Here is an 18,652-nt window from a genome sequence, read left to right as displayed (position 1 = left end):
GCATAAATGGCTCTGGTTACCGCCTTGCGGCAGTTTACCAAAGTTTTTATCACGATGTCTGAAAACCCTCGAGCTTTCATGAGCTGCTCTTCAGAAACCATGCCGTCAACTTCAAGGTTCTGATCCGAGGATGTAGAACAGGACCTTGAGAAAACCGATCCTCCCTCTCTGGGAGGGGAAATGGGGGAGCCGAGATAAGACTGTTCAGAAGAGAAAACCAGGGTCTTTGGCCAAAAGGGTGCTATCAGAATAAGATCCGTCTTTTTTTTCCTCATGAACTTCTGCAAGGCCGCTGGGACCAGTCTCACTGGAGGGAATGCGTAAAATAGGTTGAAATCCCACAAACTCATCAGGGCGTCTACCCCGAAGGCCTGCTCTCATGGATTCAGGGTGAAAAACTGAATGACCTTCCTGTTTTCCTGAAAAGCAAAAAGATCGTCCTCCGGTATGCCCCACTTGAGAATTATATCTAGAAACACCTCCTGGTTGAGAGAGCAATCATCGTGACTGATTGGCTGCCGTCTTAAGAAGTCCGCTAGGAAGTTTTGTGACCCTTTTTAAATGAATGACAGAAACCGAAAGCAGAATTCGCTCGGCCCAGGATAGAATGCTGCCTGCAATCCTTTATACAGAGAGGTGCTCCGTGTACCTCCCTGTTTGTTGATCTAAGCCGCTGCAGCTGTATTGTCCGACTGGATCTGTAGGTGACTGCCCAATAGCTTTGTTCCAAAGGCATCCAACGCCCTTTGGACTGCCATCAGTTCCCTCTGATTCGATGATCTCTGAGACTCCTTCCGGGACCACAACCCCTGGGCTGCCATGTCTCCTAGATGGGCTCCCCAACCATAACTGCTGGCATCGGTTGGAACAATGAGCAGAGCCGGCTGGTTCCACTCCAGTCCCCTGGCCAGATTTACTTTGCTCCGCCACCACCAGAGGGATCTTTTTTGGGGGGGAGTAAACATAAAAAACTAAAATAATGTGGTTGTTTAAGTGTGCACACCACCCTTTTATAACTGGGGATTTTGCTGTGTTCAGAATTAAGCAATCACATTCAAAATCCTATTAAATAGGAGTCAGTACACACCTGCCATCATTTAAAGTGCCTCTGATTAACCCCAAATAAAGTTCAGCTGTTCTAGTAGGTCTTTCTTGACGTTTTGTTAGTCGCATCCTACAGCAAAAAGGTCTGCAGAGAGCTTTCAAAGCATCAGGGATCTCATTGTTAAAAGGTATCAGTCAGGAGAAGGGTACAAAAGATTTTCCAAAGCATTAGATATACCATGGAACACAGTAAAGACAGTTATCAAGTGGAGAAAATATGGCAAAACAGTGACATTACCAAGAACTGGACATCCCTCCAAAATTGAAAAGACGAGCAGAAAACTGGTCTGGGGGGCTGCCAAGAGGCCTACAGCAATATTAAAGGAGATGCAGAAATATCTGGCAAGTACTGGCTGTGTGGTCCATGTGACAACAATCTCCCGCATTCTTCATATGTCTGGGCTATGGGGTAGAGCGGCAAGATGGAAGCCTTTTCTTAGGAAAAAAAAAACATCCAAGCCCAGCTAAATTTTGCAAAAACACATCTCCCAAAAGCATGTGGGAAAATGTGTTATGGTCTGATGAAAACAAGGTTGAACTTTTTGGCCATAATTCCAAAAGATATGTTTGGCGCAAAAACAACACTGCACATCGCCAAAAGAACACCATACCCACAGTGAAGCATGGTGGTGGCAGCATCATGCTTTGGGGCTGTTTTTCTTCAGCTGGATCTGCAGCCTTAGTCAAGGTAGAGGAATTATGAACAGGTCCAAATACCAGTCAATATTGGCACAAAACCTTCAGGCTTCTGCTAGTAAGCTGAACATGTAGAGGAACTTCATATTTCAGCAAAACGACCAAAAGCATACATCCAAATCAACAGAGGAATGGCTTCATCAGAAGAAGATTAAAGTTTTGGAATGGCCCAGACCTGAATCCCATGGAAAATCTGTGGGGTGATCTGAAGAGGGCTGTGCACAGGAGATGACCTCGCAATCTGTTAGATTTGGAGTGTTTTTTTGCAAGGAAGAGTTGACAAATATTGTCAGTCAAGATGTGCCATGCTGATTGACTCATACCCAAAAAGACTAAGTGCTGGGATCAAATCAAAGGGGGCTTCAACAAAGGATTAGTTTAAGGGTGTGCACACTTATGCAACTATATTTTAGTTTTTTATTTGTACTTCCCTCCAGCAAAAAGATTTGTTTGTTGTTCAACTGAGTTGCACAGTTTATAGGTCACAGTAAGGTGGAAAAAGTTCTGAAATTTTTTTTGTGTTTTTGTTTTTTGTTTTTTTGTTTTTTTTTTTAAATCACGGAAACTTTACATTTTAATAGGGGTGTGTAGACTTTTTATATCCACTGTGTATGTATGTTGAGAGTGGGGAGGAGTGTTCCAGTCCCTCAGGATCTAGGGAACATGGTCACATGTGGAAGCCAAGCTCCTCCCCTTCAACATTCTGGAGCTCATAGCAGTTCAAATGGCTCTGCAACCTTTGCCCTTCTGTCTACGAAAACGCCCAGTAAGGGTGTGGTCAGACAATGGTGGCTTACATCAACCACGAAGGAAGCAAACCAGATAACATTTGATGGAAACTTCCTGTCCAATGATTTCTTTGGTCCATATCTTGGGAGTGGACAACTGGGCAGGGGACTACCTTGATCACTACCACCTGAATCAAGGGATTTTTGGAATACAAAGACACAGCTGGAGAGATCTCTGCATCAACATCACTTGTGTTGATGCAAGGATTGGACAGGTTTTATTCCACTCACTGGTTGAACAAGAAAAAAAAGTGTACCCATCTTTAGGATGAGATTGTGCAGCATTCATTGCCTCAGAGAGCACACTTAAGTTGGCGTTAAAAGTATGTTATATTATGCACACATTTTTCTCTCATGTCCACAGATTTTTTTTTTTTTTTTTTATACAGCGGAAATCACTATTGAAAAGGGCATTTTTCAGATTTCAGAATGGCTGTAATTGGAAGCTGGATGCTGTAAAGGCTTTAGTATAGTGTAGGCTGCTGCCTCCTGCCCCATGTCTCTTAATTATGCCCCCATCTATTTCCAGAGCGCTTTTTAAAGACTGTGTTATCTTGTATTTGTTTTGAAGATATAAGAGAATATGTCTAACTGCTCTTTTCTCTATTCACAGAGACATTCTAATGCATCACAGTCCCTTTGTGAAATTATTCGTCTGAGCAGGGATCAGTTGTTACAAGTGCAGAACAGCCCGGAACCAGACCCTCTGCTGGCCACGTTAGAAAAGTATGCCTTTTTAGCTCTGTTTATTGTAATTTATAAAGAACGTTGTGCTTTGTATTTGTTGGAAGCATGTCCAAATGAAGAATGATCAGTGCTGATTGAAGCTATAGCTATTTTTGATGCATAAATGTATGTCTCAAGTTGTCCTGCAGTACAGTTGCAGTTATTCCACTTTAGTGTGACCATAGTTCAAAAAGCCTTTTGGAGGAAGAAACTTCCAATGAGATCCATGCATTTACCTTGCTACCCCCATGTGCCGGGCACCTCTGTTATTACTGCTGACTGAGTTGCATTTCACAAGATTTCAGAGCCTCTACTGCAATTCAATCTCCTGGGCTGCCTCTTGAAATGGGAAGCAGGACGTTATGATTGTGTTGACTGATTTTAAAAAGATTTTTGATTCCTTGCCATAACCTAATTTTGGTTGTGTTCATTTTTAATGCGTGCTGTCTGTTGAGCCTTGTCTTTGCTCTGGTATCTACATTTAATGACTTGTGGGTTTAGGCAAAATCATTGTTTCTGAATTATCTGCTCTCTAATTATGATTGTTTGGGGTTCATCCTCTTTGGTTTGATTTACATGTATTCGCTACTTCCCTTCCTATGAGTGTCACTAGAGATACAGAAGTCCAGTTCTGCAATTACATGGTCATATCTGCTGTCCTGTCAACCATTTTAGCATTGTGGGTTGGTATTGATGAAGGTATACATTCCGTCATCTTTGTATTCAGTAGTAAATACTAGCTATGGCACAGATGCGGAATGTTTAAAATTGGTTCTGATTTCGTGCGCATGCGCAGAGCCGACGGGACGGCCATGTCCGTCTGAGGCTCCGGCACATAGTGGGGAATCGAGCCTCCCAGACTTCACTCCCGGCTCAATACGGTCCTGCAACTCGGCTGGTCGCCATGCCAACCCCCCTGGTACCTGTCAGAATGATCCAGGGAGCAGCAAAGCAAACACATCAGCCACCTGTGAAGCCGATCAAAGAGGCCCTGGCTCATGCCTCTTCCAAGATGGCCACCGCCCCTGCATCCCTCACACAGGTACAGCCATATGCAGCACTGCAGGATGCTCATCCCAGATCCCGCTGCATGTCTGATGGTGAGTCTGTCTCTGACCTGGGGACCCCCCAACACACCCCTACCACTGACCTTTCTTCTCCTGACCACCTCAAACAATTTGAGCAGATGCTACACAAAGCCCTGAAACAGAACTCGGACCACATTACTGACAAGCTGTCTAAGGAAATCCGCAAATTGGGGCAGTGCACCTCTGACCTTGAACACCAGGTCGACGACCTTGACACTACACTCCCAAGCCCATTCTGAAGACCTTTGAACTCCTCAGCGATGAAAACATGACTCTGCAGCCCCTTTTGGAGGACTTTGAAAAGAGGGGCCCGCCTCTCGAATTTACGCATCCGCGACCTACCAGAATACATCACGGATGTTCTATCCACAGTAGTGGCCCTTTTTCAAGAATTGGCCTCAGTGATCCCCATAGAACTCCTTGAGATGGATAGAGTTTTTTTCTTATAGAACGCTAGCCCCACGTCGCCCAGATGGCCCGCCACGATATATCGCTAAATTTCACTATTTCCGCACAATGGAACAGCTCCTACAAGCAGCTCGGTCAGCAGGCTCCTTGATGTTTCAGGGTTATCCCTATCCGCTTTTTCAAGATTTGTGCCTGACGCCGATTGCTAAACGCAGAGCTGTGAAGCCTCATCTTCAGGTCCTAAAGCAGCACTGCATTGCCTACCGATGGAGCTTCCCATTCGCGGGGCGCTTCTTCTATTCCCACGATTATGTCTGCAAGTCTCCGGAAGACCTCCTTGATACGCTGGAGAACCTTCAGTTGAAACCTCATGTGGCCTCACCGGATGGCTCCGGTCATTGGTCAGCATCATGCTCCCCTCAAAGTCGCCCCTCTCCTCCTGCTCCAGCACCACCAGACTCCATGGATTGACTCCTACTGGTATCTTTTGGACCTGACCTGACCTGGTTTTCCTTGATAATTCATTTCAACGGCTTGGTTGCTAATTGTTTGCTTAATATAGTGCTAATGCTATCTTTTTTAGCTTGTTTTCATGTTGCACAGTGTCTATGGCGGCACCGGTTTACATGCACGGGAGCCCTGGATCTGGCTAAACACACGATCCTGCACTATCTTTCCACCTTGATGTCCCTGATGGGTAACATTCTTAAGGTGTGCTGTCTGCTTCCGGGACTTCCCTGACATGCCGGGAGCCTGGGCTCTCACTGTTTCAGCGGGATTCTACAGACTTTTGTTTATTTTTGGGCTGCCTTTCTCCCTATGCTTGTTTCTGCGTATCCACCGCTAACCCATGCAGCACCGTGTTTTTGTACTGCCTGGGCTACTCTTGGCCCTTGGGTTTCTCTGCTGTGCGGGTAACTCAGGGCCCACCGTTTGGGCCATAGCGGCCCCTTTTTGTTTCAATTTGGTTTTACATGCTGTTTCTCGTCTCCCTTTTGCTCTCTCTTGTGACTTCCCTGTTCCTCTATTCCTGCTCTCCCTTTTCTTCCTCTCCTCTTGGAACCACTTCATGTATGCTCATATGAGGACTTCCCACTCCTTAGCAGACCTAACTTCCCCCCATGGGTTCTCTGAATCTCCTTACCCTAAATGTACAGGGTCTTAATGTCCCACAGAAACATAATAAAGCCTTTCGTTCATTTGCTTCACAAAAGGCACATGTCTGCCTTTAGGAGACACACTTTTCCATCACTTCCACCTCCAAATTTTTTGGCCCCCACTATCCACAAGTTTTCACTGCTTTCGCTAAATCTAAGTGTAGAGGTGTCTTCATAGCCTTCCATTACACCACCCCTTTTGCACTTCATACTGAGATCAGAGACCCTGAAAGTCGCTATCTCCTCTTGTTGGGTTTGCTCCTCGACTCTGAAGTCACCATCATTACTATGCTCCCAGTCAGGGCCCGCTGCCGTTCCTTTCCCACCTACTGACATTCAGATTGCCATAAACGCGGAACACTGCTTGTTTTACGGCGACTCAAACTGCACCCTATACCCCTTTAGACAAGCGCCACAACTGCTTCTTCGGTTGGCTCCCAAACTCTTCTTTAAACACCTCCTGCACAGTCACTCTCTAGTTGACACGTGGAGAGAGCTTAATCCAGTGAAATATCGATACTTTCTACTTTTATACCCACAAATCGTTTTCGAGCATCGATCACATCTGCACGACTGTCAGCTCCTCTTCCTAGTTCGCCGCCTCTGACATCCTCCTAATACCTTGGTTTGACCATAGTGCAGTCATCACATTGCAGCCCTAGCTCCTTCGGCCACTGATCCCTCCTGGGTCATCAATGACAAACTACTGTCCCATCCATCTCAGTTTGGATATAGAGATTGTTCTTAAAGAATACTTGTCCCTTAACTCCACTCCGGACATTTCTCCTATCCTTCTGTGGGAGGCGCATAAACCCACTCTCCGAGGGTTTTGTATTCGTAAAGCATCTTTTCTAAATAAAAAGAAACGTCCACTACGCTCCTGTCTGGAAATTAAATAAAACCAGTCACACCAGGCCTTTCAGAACACCCCGACTTCCAGTACCCGAAAAGCTTTGGAGAAATCTCGTTTGGAATTGGATCACTTTCTCACGGATCAGACAGAAATTTCCCTCCGTGGGTCTCGGCATAAATATTATACCAAAGCGAACAAACCAAACACATTCTTAGCCCTTTCACTTCGTAGACTTGACCGAACTACTAAACCGATCCTATTGTGCGTCTCACCAGGCAATTACACTAGCAACCCAGTGCGCATCTTAGAAATTTTCCATAAGCACTTATCTCAACTGTATTCTCCGACTGATCCCTTTGACCAACCCCGTGCTGAAGCTCTTAGCCCACCTTACTTTACCAAAATTATCCGACCACTAATTGGAAGCTCTCAAGTGCCCAATTACTTCAACTGAAACCTTAAATGCTATCAAGGACCTGAAGCTCTGTAAACGCCCTGGTCCAGATGGTTTCTCTGCCACTTACTACAAGAAGTTTGCTCACCTTCTATCCCCAGTCTTAACTAATGCCTTCAATGCCATCCTGTCCAGTCACTCTTTAAGCCCTGACAGTGTCGGCTAATATTACTATGATACCGAAGCCAAATTCAGATGATTCTGCATGGTCCAATTACAGACCCACTTCCCCCCTCAATATTGATATTAAACTCCTCTTGAAAACCTCTTCACCCGTCTTAACCCGTTTATAGGCTCTCTTGTCCACAATGACCAGGTAGGCTTGATACCCACTCGGCAGGCGGGCGACAATGTTAGAAGAGCGGTTGTACTTTCCTATTTTAGCCCGTTCTCGCAACATCCCCACTTCTTTTCCTTAAATATTCGAAAAAGCTTTCGACGTGGTCTTGTGGCCCTATCTTGACTTTATTCTGTGTCGCTGGGGCTTTGGATCTTCTTTTTTTTTTTTTTTTTTTTTTTTCTTGCATGGATTTCCTCTTTATATAAACCATCGGCTAGAGTCAGATACCTGAGGCATAAATCGGCATCAGTTTCAATCCAACGTGGAACCCGTCAAGGTTGCCGTTTTCTCCCCTGCTTTTTGCCCTGGCCATAGAGCCTTTAGCCCTCCTGATAATATCCAATCCGGATATACGAGGACTTGAAATAGGAGGATCTCACCACAAGCTGTGCCTCTTTGCAGACAATGTTTTCCTCTTTCTCACCTCTCCATTGACCAACTCTCCAACTCTTCTTCGGCTCCTCCAGCATTTTGGCAATATCTCTGGCCTTCATGTTAACCCGCAGAAGTCAACTGCGCTCAATATCTCTCTACCTCCCACGGACTTGGCGCACCTGCAACAGGTTTTACCTTTTTTCATGGTCCCAATACTCCATTCCATTTTTTAGGCATTAAACTAACCCCTAGCCCATAGCACCTTTTTATACAGCCAACTATTTACCAATGTTGGCCCACCTTACTGGTCTCTTGACCAAATGGTCCTCTTTCCATTGGCCTGGACGGGCAGGAACTCTGTTGTGAAAACGTAATTTCTTCCCAAAATATTGTATTTGTTTAGAGTGCTACCTATTCCCGTACCTGCACATTTTCTCCGTATCCTACAATGACGAGTTTACAGGTATAAATGGGGCTACACCCGTCCTCATGTACCTCGTGCTACCATACACCAATCTGAGGATTACCAAGCGGTGTATGTAGCATAATTGCCCAAATATCATGCAACTCCTGAAATCCCCCAATGGGTCTTCCTCTAATCAACTGATTGCGACCCCCTCTCAGTTGCCAATCTTGTATGGTTTCACCCATCGAATTGCCATCTGCTCTGTAATACAATAACATCCCATTATATCTCACTTTGGGACAGACTAAAATCCCGTTATTCCCTTCAGTCGCTGCATAACCCCTTACTCTCATATCTCCGAAACCCGCCCCCCTGGTTTGTTCTTCACCACAATCCTTCACACACTGGTCCTCGGCGAATCTGCTTCGTACTCACCATGTCATAACCAGTAGAGGCTTTAAAACCTTCCCTTCTCTCCGTGAGTCGCACTCTATACCGGCGGTGTAAATGTTTAGGTACCTTCAGTTGCAGCATTTCTTTGCACCGCTGTCTGTTCATTCCCGCTCAACTCGTTCAATGTCTTTTTTTTTTTTTTTTGAACGGTCCTGTGATAGAGACCCACATAGACGGGGTCTTATTTCTGATATCTATAATCTTCTCTCCACTTCTGAGACCTCGTCCAACCCTACTTAAGTTGTTAGGTGGGAGAAAGACCTGGGACTCCAGCTGAGCCCTACAGACTACCAAATCCTCCTCACAGAACGTGGTGGCTTCAGAGACTACAAGGTTTCGATTAGATGGTATCTGGTGAGGATTGCTAAATATACCCCTAATTACTCTACTGAATGTTTGTTTTTTTTCTGGGTTGTACGATGGTAGGGACTTCTATGTTTACTGGTCCTGCCCGGTTTCCCAAACCTTTTGGGCTGAAGTTTTCCATATGTTATCCCAGCTCTTTGTAAAATCAATACCGCCAGACCCAACTATTGTACTCTTAAACTTGCGCCCCACCTCCATCTCCAAATCCCAATTTTTAAACTGCTCTTGCAAATCACTACTGCAGCTAAACAGATTTTGGCCAAATCGTGGAAGTCCGTCTGCGCATTAGCAGTTTGAAACAAGGTTACACAAGCGATGATTCACGCCAAAGTTGAGGCCACTGTTTTAGATTCTGTCCCTAAGTTTCTATTGATCTGGACCCCTTGGGTGGAATGTTTTCCTTCCACAAAACTGAGTCGTTGCTCCTTCCCGAACGTCCTCTTACCCTGCATCGTTATAGTCCTAAGAGCTGCGTTTTGCGTTGTCCTGGTTCTGAGATTCTCTATTCTCTCCTGTAAGTCATCTGTCTGTCTCTTCTAATTCCCCCCCCCCCCCCCCTTTTGTCTTTTCCTTTTCTTTCTCTTTCCTTTTTATTATTTCAGTCTTCCTTTGCCCCACCTCCTCTTTCATACAGAACCTCCAAATGGTCATTGGGACACAGTGCTCCATCTCTGTTGTACATTTAGATTCTATCTTCTCATGTACCACAGTGTCCCTTCATGGTTTTTATATGCTTCCTCGTAACACGATTTTCATGCAATAATCCTTCTTCCTGTAGGGCAACATGTTTTTCTGTATTCATTGAAGCCTGCATATGTTCATGTTCATCCTACTTCTGTTTCTTTTTATGTTTTTGAAAACCATAAAAAAATTTGAACAAGAAAATTTGGTTCTGATTTTTATCTCCTGTTTAATCCTTTATTTTTAGGCAAGAAATTTTAGAGCAACTACTATCAAATATATTTTTGAAAGAGAAGAATGAATCTGCCATTGTCAGTGCTATCCAAATATTGCTTACTCTACTAGAAACCAGACGGCCAGCGTAAGTGAAAATCTTAACTTCTTGTTTACCTGATCTTGCGGTACTGATTTTCACAAAGGAGATTGAATTTGTATAAACTGTCTTCAAGTATAACAAAAACCTGAGCTGGTAATAAAAGTGAGCTGCAGCTAATCTGGTTGTCAAGTTGATATGGTTATACAGGAGTACCTTTTTAGTGTGACACATGTGAAGTCTGTGCTGCCATTTGCAGACTCCTGGACTATATATGTAATTCTGTAAATATATATAGGTATGTATACTTGTGCATGCTGATATTGATGCATTGTTTTTTATTTTTACAGTTTTGAGGGTCATATTGACCTGTGTCCACCTGGTCTCAATCACTCTGCATTTTCAGTTAACAAAACTGTCTTGACTGCTATTCAGGAAAAACTTCCGTCCTTTCACCAGCTACTCCTGGATCCTCCAAAAGTAATTGAACTTACTTACTATGATCTAGCTATGAAACTGCAATCACCCTTGATCTCAAATTGCTGGGAGGCAGCCATTCCGATCATGTACTGTAACTGCTGTGTTTGGCATGTACATGGTAGGAAAGCTCCTGGTTGCAAGTATACATCAGGAGCTTTATCTGCTGGTTACTGTGCTGGGAGTGCGCTCTTAGAAAGTAATGTGTTTACACGGGGATGCATATATGCAGCTAAAGCCTACCTGCCGAGAGGCCGCATATGTGTGTACCTCCGGTGGGAATTGGTTATGGAGTTGTGTTTATTGACCTTGTTAATCGGTAGGTTTGGGGGCCTTTTTATCATCGAAAGCTCACAGTAAAGTATGCAGTGGTAGTTCACAACCAGGAAATATTCTTAAGGCTGACATTTGATCAAGAAAAATTGCAACTCCAGCCTGTTAACAAAACATCTAGGGCTGATTGAAACTCACAGCTACCGATACTTCCTGGTGTTTGCTTCTACGTTGTGGCTATACTTTTATTTCTTTAGTGCCCACAAGTGCTTTAAAGTACAGTGACCTTTTTTTTGGCACATACATTACATTTTTTGGCCAGTTTTTTGCATTGAAATAGTTGTAAGCTCCCTATTTTTGTCAAGTCAAATTTACACATCTTCATTACATTCACTCTCTTGATCATCCCCAGTGTACTTCCCGTGAACTTAGTGTTTTGTACAGAGCAGAGTTACAGAATTTTGTGTGCAAGTGAATTTAAATATGCTTTTTTCTTTTTCTTTTTTTTTTTAAGACTGATGTCATGAAGACAACGTGGGGAGTCCTAGATCCTCCTGTAGGAAATACTCGGTTACACGTTATCAGATTGATAGCAAGTTTACTGCAGACAAATACGCACAGCATTAATATAGAATTAATTGAGCTAAACACTATAGGAGTTATTCTGGTAAGTGCCCATTATTTTTGTGTTTAATGAAAATATTCAGATTTATAGAGCTGAATAAAATGCTTAAAAGTTCTGATATGCTGCCTGTGGAAGGGACACAGCTTTAAATTTAACTGTCAGTTGCGTAGGTATCACTGTCTTAGTCATTTTTGTCCTTTTTCTGTCTACATGTGTCTCCTTGTTATACTATGTACTTTTTTTTCAAAGGCATGCAGTAAAATCAACTTGAACTGCAACTTCTTTGCTAAAAAGACTTTTCTGAGAGAACATACTGGAAATGGCGTGCTTCTGGGTCTCAGTGACCCTAAATGATATCCTTATTCTAAAAAGAAATTTTATACGTTCCCACTAAATGGCCCTGTAATCTGTTTTTCATTACATCGCTTCTTACTGTGTTTTTCTGCCTCCTTTTATTATCCACTGTAATCTTCCGAACTCTCCTCCACCAACACCACCCCCCCCATCACTGCCGCAAAAAAGGATGAATTTGGAGGAGGCCTAGAGCAATAGAAGATCTTTTTGAGTTAGGAATACACATACACAGGGAGTTCGTGCATACTTCTGGAATCTTTTGCATTTGGAAGTCCACAAGATGAAATAAAAAAATTCCTTTAGTGTCCCTACATGTAGTGTTGCACAAGAAGAGACTCAGCAGTTCAAAGTATTTAGATGTTCTGTAGTGGTCAAAGATTGCAAAAATAACATTTTTGACAGCCACGTCCCCTGTTCATTACTATGCAGCTTCTAGTACATAAAGTTATTTAGGTGGTTGTAAAACCTTACATATACCCAGTGAAGGTACTGGCCTCATGTGATGGAGATTAAACCAATCCTCCTACAGAAGTTGATTTTATCTGCAGTCTTCTGTTCTCTATAACTGTTCAAAGTCCAAAATTTATACAGCTTGTCTTAGCATTCAGAAAGCAGGGGGTAAGAAGCTGAAGTTGCACTGTGCAAAGATCAGTGAGGAGAGCTGATTGCAAGGAAGGGACACACTCTTCCCCTTTACATAGGAACACAGCTGAGGCTGTCAATCACAGGTTGTGTGCTGGTGCTCCCTCCCCTATCTTTTTACTTTTTAGTGTCAGAAAAACTTGTCAGACATGGCTCAGACAGATAACAGAGGAATAGGGCAGCAGACAGAAATGACAGTGATTTGGATTTAGGCAAGTACATACTATAAAGGGATATGCTTTGTTCATATTTCATGTCAGATTTACAGCCACTTTAACATGCTTGCTTGCCTTCCAAAAGCTGGAATCCTGCAAAAGACTGCATGGCATTGTCTATCTGGCAGTGGCTCTGGTTTCCAAATTAAACCACTTCTATGCTGTTCCTTTCTAGGGAATAGGAAATTAAATGTGCGCTGAAACTCTGTGGAATTGGTGCTGTGTACATAAAATGGTATTTAAAGAGGAACTCCATTTGGCAGCTAACCTACGAGCGGCACCTACTATTCGAAGCATTCAGGGGGGTCCGTTGATGAACAAGGTGGCTTCGTTTGTGCACTACACCCTTCTATTTTAAAATGGACTCCTTCTCTTCTCTGCAGGCCGCACTCCAGCTGGTGAATGAATGACTGACTTTGGAGCCTTCTCTGGGATAGGGATCAATTGGGTTAAGTCCATTCTTTTACCTCTTAGCTGCTGGCCTTCACCACTTACCACCAATACTCCCTTGATTTGGGCCATGGAGTTTAAATATCTTGGGATCTGTATCAGTAGTACTACTCTGACTACATGGATCTTAATTTGTTACCCTTATTACGTTCCCTCTCCCAGAGATGCACCACGTGGTGTATGCTCCCTCTGTTCCCGGTGGCCAGAATTAACCTGTTGAACATGTATCTGCCCAAACGCTTGTGCTTTTTTCATAATACACCTGTTTTTGTATACCCAAATTTTTTCAACAAGTTGGATGGTATCGTTGGCTCACTTGTCTGTGCAGGGAAGACCCCTCGATTAGCTAAATCTACATTTAAAACTTTCCCTTTCCCCAAGGGGGTCTTTCCCTTTCCCCAAGGGGGTCTTTCCCTTTCCCCAAGGGGGTCTTTCCCTTCCAGACATTCACTTATATTATTGGGCGTTATCTGTTACTGTACGGTGGTGGTTTTCGTAGCCGAGAGATAACCCTGCGATTTACGTTGGAAGCGGCTGTTGTGGGTTCTTATGCAACTCTTGTAAAGCTTTACGCAAACCTTTGGCGCGATATAAATCTTGTATATTAATAATAAACTCTTAGCAACTTAATTTTTCAGGGCCTTCGTACACTCATTTGTGTGATAAAAACCACAAACGTGGTTTGGCAGCAAGCAAGGACGCAGTGCTGAAAACCTTGCATGTTTTTTCCTTGCATACATCTTTGGGTTAGCCCAACTTTACCCCATCTGAATGTTACCTGTTCCCCACCCGTGGGCTTCTCAAGGGATAGTGGGCCTCAAACGTATTAAGTCCTATGGCAGATTGCAGCGTTTCTCAGAACTTGAAGCCGAATTTCACTCAATCAACATAGGATATTTTTAATCCTTATGCTGATGCTGCTATCCTTAGTAAATTGGAAAGTATATTATATTTGTGTTGTACATTTCTTCACTTACTTCCTGGTTTCCAAGCCTAGGCAAGTGTCATACATCCCAGAAGTCTTCAGGAGGGGAGGGACGGTTCTCAGTTCAGCCATTGCCTAAACTCAGGGCAGATGGATTCAAGGAATCATTTTGCACTTACTCAAGATGGCCACTGCCCAAAATACCAGGGGCTGCTTTTCAAAATGAAATCTTAGCAAAATAAAGCATGGATACATAGATGGATAAGTGAGTTTGCTTTGAACATTAACAACGAATTAAATGGCATTTGTGGTGCTCAGATGCAGTACAATTCTACTTCGACAGAAATCAATTTGCCCAATCAGATGTTTGGATATCTGCAGCTTAGGCATGCGACACTCAGTTTCCCACTATGGTTATCCTAGAATCTGACCCCCCTGGACTGTCTCCCGACATCTGGGGGATGGGGAAACTCCTGTCTTCAATCTGCCTTCAACTCTCCTTTGCTCACTCAAATTGTCAAATTGAGTAAACTATTCTCTAAACTGCAGGCTGACCTGCCATACCTCTCCAAAGAAGACTAGGATGAATGTACAAACCACTAGGTTACTGCTATCGTTTTGGCCAAAGATAGGTTTATCCAAGTAAAATTCCTACACAGCGCATACTATACTCCTGTTTGTTTGTTTGGCTGGCATATATTCTGCAGTTGGCTCCCTATGTACAAGATGTCAGCTATCTGAGGGTACCTACCATCATATGGTCTGAACTTTCCCTAAGATTCACATTTTTTGGGCATCTGTCCTGGATATTAACATGTATACCCTAGCACACAGTTAAAAAGTCAGGTTTCTGTGATGCAAGAAAATGAGACAAAGATAAATCATTTCAGAACGTTTTACACCTTTAATGTAAACTGTACAACTCAGTTGAACAAACAAATCTTTTAGCAGGGTGGAGTAACCCTTAAAAAAAAAAAAAAAAAAAAAAACCTAAAATGTGGTTGCATGTGTGCACACAGTCTTATAACTGGGGATGTAGCTGTGTTCAGAATTAAGCAATCATGTTAAATAAGAGTCGGTACACATCTGCCTTAATTTAAAGTGCCACTCTGTGTGCTAGTGCTACTGTTAGATCACTGTCTCGTGGAGCCAGACAGTGTATGCAACGTTTCCAGTGAGCAGGCAATCCCCCATCCCGACTTCAGGCGCTCTGTGTTCCTCTGTCATTTCCACATGTGTCAAACACAAGACCTGCAGGCCGAATGCGTCCCTCCAGGCCATTTCATGTGGCCCTCGCACCTCTTCTGGAGCTGCAGCACCCCCCTGCCTTGTCTCAGCAGTCGGCACCAATGAGGACAGAACTCGTTTGCCAGATCCTGCGCTTCTCTGTGCAGCCACAGAAAGGAGACACTCTTCCTCAGCATCTCCTCAGTCGGCATCAGAGGACGTCAGAACTCCTACAGTTCCTGCGCCTAGCTGCAGTATGCCCTTGTGTCCACCTCCCCTAGTCTCAGTATTCAGCTGACTCCAACTCTCCTACGGTCCTCCTCCAGCCCCTACACGTTCTGCTTTCCAGCTTTGCCCTAGCAGCTACCTAGCAGCAGTAGCACAAAGTATGGGTGTACTGTGATGTAAGGGTGGGGGAATCTAGTCTTGGATACAGCTAGTCCATTGAGGGCAACCATAATGCTAGTGCAGCACACAGTGAAATGGAGTTTGACACCCTGGTCCTGTGCGGTTTGTCTACTGTGGCCTCACCTTGTTCATTGGATTGGCAGCTTCTCTTGTCTTGCAGCTGGTCAGATTCAGGTGTTGGTTCCTCAGTTTGTCCCCAGTTGCAATAGGTACCCTTCTGAGGGCCTGGTAGTAGTTGTTGCCCACCTGACTGCTTTTGAACGTCCTTTGTTCTGTGCCCCCTCATTGATTCAAAAAATATTTTGTGGTCTCTGCCTTGGTACTTTTTTTTTCCCCCAAACTGATGCATAAAGAGTAGAGGAAAGGCATATGGAGACTGACTTTTGTGTTTGTTTTTTTTTGCCAATGTCCAGATCATCTGATGGCTGCAGTATAGCCTGACTTGAATCTAGAAAGCTACTTTAAGGTTCAACAGCAGGTGGCACTGTGGTTTTTTGTTTTTTTGGGGTTTTTTTCAACAATAATTGCAGTCTTTTCATGGAACAGCATGTTTCAGTGACATATTTGTGTTTAGCCTTATAAACCACTGAAGTTATTTGTCTCTGCAGGATATGTTTTTCAAATACACCTGGAATAACTTCCTTCACACACAAGTTGAAATCTGCATTGCCTTGATTCTTGCTAGTCCTGGAGACAGTACAGACAGCTTGATCAGCGAACAGAACTCTGCAGGAGAGCATATCTTATTAAGACATGTACGTTCTATTCCGTTTTTTTTTTTTTTTTTTTTCCTTCTTCTTTCTTGTGATTAAATGGGACAAACCGGTCATTGCACTATTTTTTTTGTTTTTTGTAGCTTTTTTTGAAATGCCACTTAATAGACAGAATACTTGAAGCATGGGCCTTGAATGAAAAAAGACAGTAAGTTATGTGTGTTTGTCTTTTTGCGCAACCTCCCCCCCCCCCCCCCCCCCCTTCCCCTCCCCATCTCTTCTAAAAAGTTTCTTTGATTGCACCTAAACTGAGTTGAGTGCTTTATTCCGAGACCTACGAAGGTACTAAATTTTAGAAAGTTTCACAGGTCTAATAGTTTATGCTGCTATCAAGCATGGAGTATAATATTGATGTTTTAATGTGCTGTAGGTCTGAAGGAGGGAGAAGATGTGGATACATGGGACACTTAACAAGAATAGCAAACTGCATAGTTCACAGCATTGAGAAGGGGCCAAACAGTACACTAGCACATCAGCTTATTAAAGGTATGTGGATATTATGCTTATGTTTAACTCTTCATTCGGTTTGCCACCTTTTGAGATGGGAAAAAAAAAAAGTGCGAGAAATTAAAAAAAAACAAACAAACATACTCTGTGTAGCTGCAGCATTGGTACGATGCTGCAGCTGTCCCTGCCAGCTCAAAGATCAAGAACAGAGTGATCCTATGACCGCTGATCACGCTGTTCCTGGTCTTCACTTTGTAGAGTGTGGTGACTGTCAATCATCGGCTCTCTATTCTGCCATTCCAGAGCTTACTGGAGTGCCTGGCTGTGAAAGGGACAGGAGCGGCTGGCTTAGGCTCTCGGCAGAATGCTTAGAGGCTGAGCCAGCAGCCACCAGAGTGTCTGGGTGGCCATATGACTTTGGCCATACTCCTTTTAAAGGGACTGTCACACTAAAAAAGGGGAAAAAAAACTCTTCCTGCTTTGCTCTCAGAGAAATTCTGTCAAACTACAGCATCCTACACTTCAGGGATTGTTGGATATCTGGTCCCCCTCTCTGCTATAAGTACACTCCTGTGACCCAGAAGTATGGGGGAGGGGGGAAGCTTTGGCTATTCTTTTTTCAATGTCTTGGGCTAGGTTTGATTTTTGCATTTTGCAAGCATTTTACACCTAAAACTTAACTATACTTAATATCTGAAAGGGTTCAGAAGCTTCCTTGGCAGGCGTTATGCATGACTGGTGAGATGATATTTACAACATTTATGCATACCTAAAAATGATAAACTAGTAGACTGCCTACCAGTTTTTGTTCTTGAATTTTTTGTGTTTTTTTTTTTTTTTTTTTTTTTTTTTTTTTGAAAGACCGGAGTACTCAGGCTTGTAAGCATGTTGAATGATGCCTGTCTGCTGACCATCTTTTAGCAATTTCCAGGATTCTCTGTGCTTTGCTTCTCTGCACAGTAATTTTTGTTTACTTTCAATTTCTAAGGACTACATATCCAATGGTACATTGCTGCCTGCAAGCAGATATGGTGTGGTGTTTCCTGTACTCAATGTGTCTCCTGAAGCCCTGTGTTTCAGCACCTCTGTAGTTTAGACAGCAGGTTCTGTGAAATATGTGACACAAGCAGTTGCCTATTCATAGGGTGTGGTGAATGTTAAAGTAAATGTGTGGGATTCTTCAAAATGTGTTTTCAAACTTCAAAATTGTTCACATTCATTGTAGTAGGCTAAACATAACTGAAATTCAATGTGGAAATGAATATGATCTTAAACTTTGACCATAGAAATACTTTAATATGTATGTTTCTAAATTGCAGAATTGCCAACTGAAGCTCAGGAAAAATGGGAGACTTTCTGCACAAGTTCCTTAGGTGAAACAAACAAGAGGAACACTGTAGATCTAGTAGGTTTCTGCTCTTCGTATCTGCTTTTTCATCGTGCTTATGCCTCCGAACGCAAGTCATATACTGCCTGAAAGGTGGAGCTCTGCAATAGTTTGTTCAGCTGATCTGTGTCATGAGTCAGCATGTTATGCCTAGGGATGTTTACTTATGACTAACAGTCCAGTTTTTTTTTTGTTTTGTTTATTTCCCCCAATTTGAATCAATCTAGAATTTAAAATAATT

General features: G+C 43.3%; 1 protein-coding gene across 7 annotated transcripts in view; it reads left to right on the top strand.

Annotated features, from left to right (window-relative positions):
• The window catches only part of PPP6R3 (protein phosphatase 6 regulatory subunit 3), a 132,381-nt gene that overhangs the window by 63,101 nt on the left and 50,628 nt on the right, over positions 1 to 18,652 (top strand). For all 7 annotated transcript variants that reach the window (XM_089654991.1, XM_089654994.1, XM_089654993.1 and 4 more), the window contains 8 exons: positions 3,202 to 3,314; positions 10,143 to 10,256; positions 10,559 to 10,688; positions 11,473 to 11,625; positions 16,413 to 16,559; positions 16,661 to 16,725; positions 16,948 to 17,063; positions 18,344 to 18,429. In XM_089654991.1, coding sequence (XP_089511117.1) covers positions 3,202 to 3,314; positions 10,143 to 10,256; positions 10,559 to 10,688; positions 11,473 to 11,625; positions 16,413 to 16,559; positions 16,661 to 16,725; positions 16,948 to 17,063; positions 18,344 to 18,429 — 924 coding nt within the window. The remainder of the gene's footprint in view (positions 1 to 3,201; positions 3,315 to 10,142; positions 10,257 to 10,558; positions 10,689 to 11,472; positions 11,626 to 16,412; positions 16,560 to 16,660; positions 16,726 to 16,947; positions 17,064 to 18,343; positions 18,430 to 18,652) is intronic.

Source organism: Staurois parvus, unplaced genomic scaffold (assembly GCF_062004578.1).
Source record: "Staurois parvus isolate SC_StPar_1 unplaced genomic scaffold, SC_StPar_1.0 ptg000818l, whole genome shotgun sequence".
NCBI lineage: Eukaryota > Metazoa > Chordata > Amphibia > Anura > Ranidae > Staurois > Staurois parvus.
This window is presented reverse-complemented; position numbering and strand designations above follow the sequence as displayed.